General features: G+C 51.2%; 1 protein-coding gene across 13 annotated transcripts in view; it reads left to right on the forward strand.

The window, feature by feature from the left end:
* ptprsa (protein tyrosine phosphatase receptor type Sa) overlaps positions 1 to 2,500 on the forward strand; it is a 174,421-nt gene that overhangs the window by 133,033 nt on the left and 38,888 nt on the right. For 8 of the 13 annotated variants that reach the window (XM_080832930.1, XM_080832936.1, XM_080832940.1 and 5 more), the window contains 2 exons: positions 541 to 701; positions 2,229 to 2,344. In XM_080832930.1, coding sequence (XP_080689056.1) covers positions 541 to 701; positions 2,229 to 2,344 — 277 coding nt within the window. The remainder of the gene's footprint in view (positions 1 to 540; positions 702 to 2,228; positions 2,345 to 2,500) is intronic. The other 5 variants (XM_080832935.1, XM_080832941.1, XM_080832931.1 and 2 more) reach the window with 1 other exon arrangement.

The following is a 2,500-nucleotide window of genomic DNA, read 5'->3' on the forward strand; positions in this document are numbered from 1 at the left end:
TGCGGTTTTGAAAATTGGTCAAAAAAATTGGTGCGGATGGATAGCGGACGGATCATGCGTTTTGTGATGCGGTTGCGGATGAAATAATAGCCCATCCGCGCATCTCTAATACACACACACACACATACACACACACACACACAAACACACACACATACACGTACATATACACATACACAAACACAGTGACATGAAAGCCCTGATGAAATGAAAGCGTCTGAATTGAAAGGAGAGGGAAGGTATCAAACAGGAAGCAGAGTTGTCAGGTGTTTGTTGAAATGAGAAAAAGATCACAGCAACTCTGATCAGGCTTCTCCGCACAGGTCACACAGGGGTCAAAGATCACAGCAACTCTGATCAGGCTTCTCCGCACAGGTCACCCAGGGGTCAAAGATCACAGCAACTCTGATCAGGCCTCTCGGCATAGGGGTCCAACACAGGTCACCTGGGGGTCAAAGATCACAGCAACTAACAAACTAATAATTTGTGTGTGTGTGTGTGTGTGTGTGTGTGTGTGTGTGTGTGTGTGTGTGTGTGCAGAGGATGTTTGTGACTAGCCCCTTCACAGACACGGTGCCAGTGCCGGAGGTGGAGAGCCAGCCGGTGGAGTCCGGTGGAGACGGGCTGATCTGGGTGGTGGGCCCAGTCCTTGCCGTGGTCTTCATCATCTGCATCGTCATCGGCATCCTCCTCTACAAAAAGTGAGTGGCAGCACCCTCGGCCAATCAAAGCTCAGCTAGTTGTGTGCGAGTCAGGCGCTGTAGTCCAGAGATAAGCAGCCGACTCCTGCAGCTCTGTGCTCTGTCTGTCTGTTAGTTTTTCTCTCTCTCGTTGCCAGTCTTTCTCTCCCCCCCCCCCCTGGTCTGGACGAGCGCCCCGCTGGTGTGCATTAGAGCACAAAGCTCCGCTCCGCTCAGCCCGGCCCACACTGGCCCGAGGGCGGGGGAACCGCTGCGTCGGGATGCATTAGAACAGGAGAGGTGCAGCTGGGCCACAGCTAATGGCTGCTTCTGACAGCTTAACCTTGGGTCACCTCTACGTTACTCCCTCTCCTTCTCTCTCTTTCTCTATTTCTTCCTCTCTCTATTTCTCTCTCCCTCTCTTTCCCTCTCTCTCTCTGTCTCTCTCTCTCTTTATCCAGCTCTCTTTCTCCTGCTCTTTTATGCATTCTCTCTTTCTCTTGCTGAAAGCAGAGAGGAGAAGAGAAGAAGAGGGGAGGGGAGTAGGGAGAAGATTGGAGAAGAGGGGGAGGGGAGGAGAAGGGAAAGGGAGCGGAGAGTGGGGAGAGGAGTAGATAGGAAAGCAAAGGAATATAGAGGAGAGGAGAATAGAGGGGAAGAGAGGACAGGGAGGAGGGAGGACGAAAGGATAGGATAGGAAAGCAGAGGAAGATAGAGGAGAGGTAAATATAGGGGAAGAGAGGACAGGAGTAGGGAGGAGGAGAAAAGAGGAGAGCTGAAGAGAAGAGAGTAGCGTGGAGGAGGTAAGCGTTTCCCTGGTCCTGCGCATCTCTGTACTCAGCCAGTCCCCTGCTGCTGGCCTGGATCCCCGCCTGCCTTGGCCCCAGTCCTCCTGTGTTATGGCTAACCCTGAGAGCACTAGTGCCCCCTGCAGGCCTGCATCGCCACTGCACCCCCTCCTCTGAATGCAAGCAGGCTTCCCCCACTCCCCATTTCTGCCGTGTGAATCGCAAATGCTCTCTATTGATTTTCTTCTCCTTCTCCTCTCTCCCATTCTCCTCTTCTGTGTTTTTGTGCTCCTTATTTATTTATTTCCAATCTCATTGCCTTCTCGGGGAGCAGCAAGCCTGACAGGTAAGGCTTTATTAGTGTGTTCTCTCCGAGAGCAAAATAACCCGTCTCAGCATGAACTATGCGCTTTAATTAGTCAGAAGAAGGCGTGGGGTTGGGAAAAAGCTGCCTTAACAGATACCAATTCTACTTTGTGTGTGTGTGTATGTGTTCGTGTGTGTGTGTGTGTGTGTGTGTGCATTGACTGGTGTTTCAGACAGGTGTGTGTGCGTGTATGTGTGTGTGTGTGTTTGTGCATTGACTGGTGTTAAAAACAGGTGTGTGTGTGTGTGTGTGTGTGTGTGTGTGTGTGTGTGTGTGTGTGTGTGTGTGCATTGACTGGTGTTTCAGACAGGTGTGTGTGTGTGTGTGTGTATGTGTGTGTGTGTCCACATGTGTAGTGTCTTCATGCTTTCTCCCTGTGTTTCCATCCCCAAGCAGTAAACGTAAGGAGGCGGAGCCACGCACCAAATGCCTGCTGAACAACGCTGACATCATGCCACACCACCCAACCGACCCCGTAGAGATGAGGCGCATCAACTTCCAAACACCAGGTACACACACACAAACACACACACACACACACACACACCTGTCTGAAACCTGAACCCTGTCAGTAGGCCTCCATGTCCATAAATCTGTGAAATTAAGTGTTCTGATCATTTCTCCTGGTGGTCGTGACGTGGTGAACAAGTTTGCTGTTGATTCTG

The sequence above is a fragment of the Sprattus sprattus genome, assembly GCF_963457725.1.
Source record: "Sprattus sprattus genome assembly, chromosome: 2".
Classification (NCBI taxonomy): domain Eukaryota; kingdom Metazoa; phylum Chordata; class Actinopteri; order Clupeiformes; family Clupeidae; genus Sprattus; species Sprattus sprattus.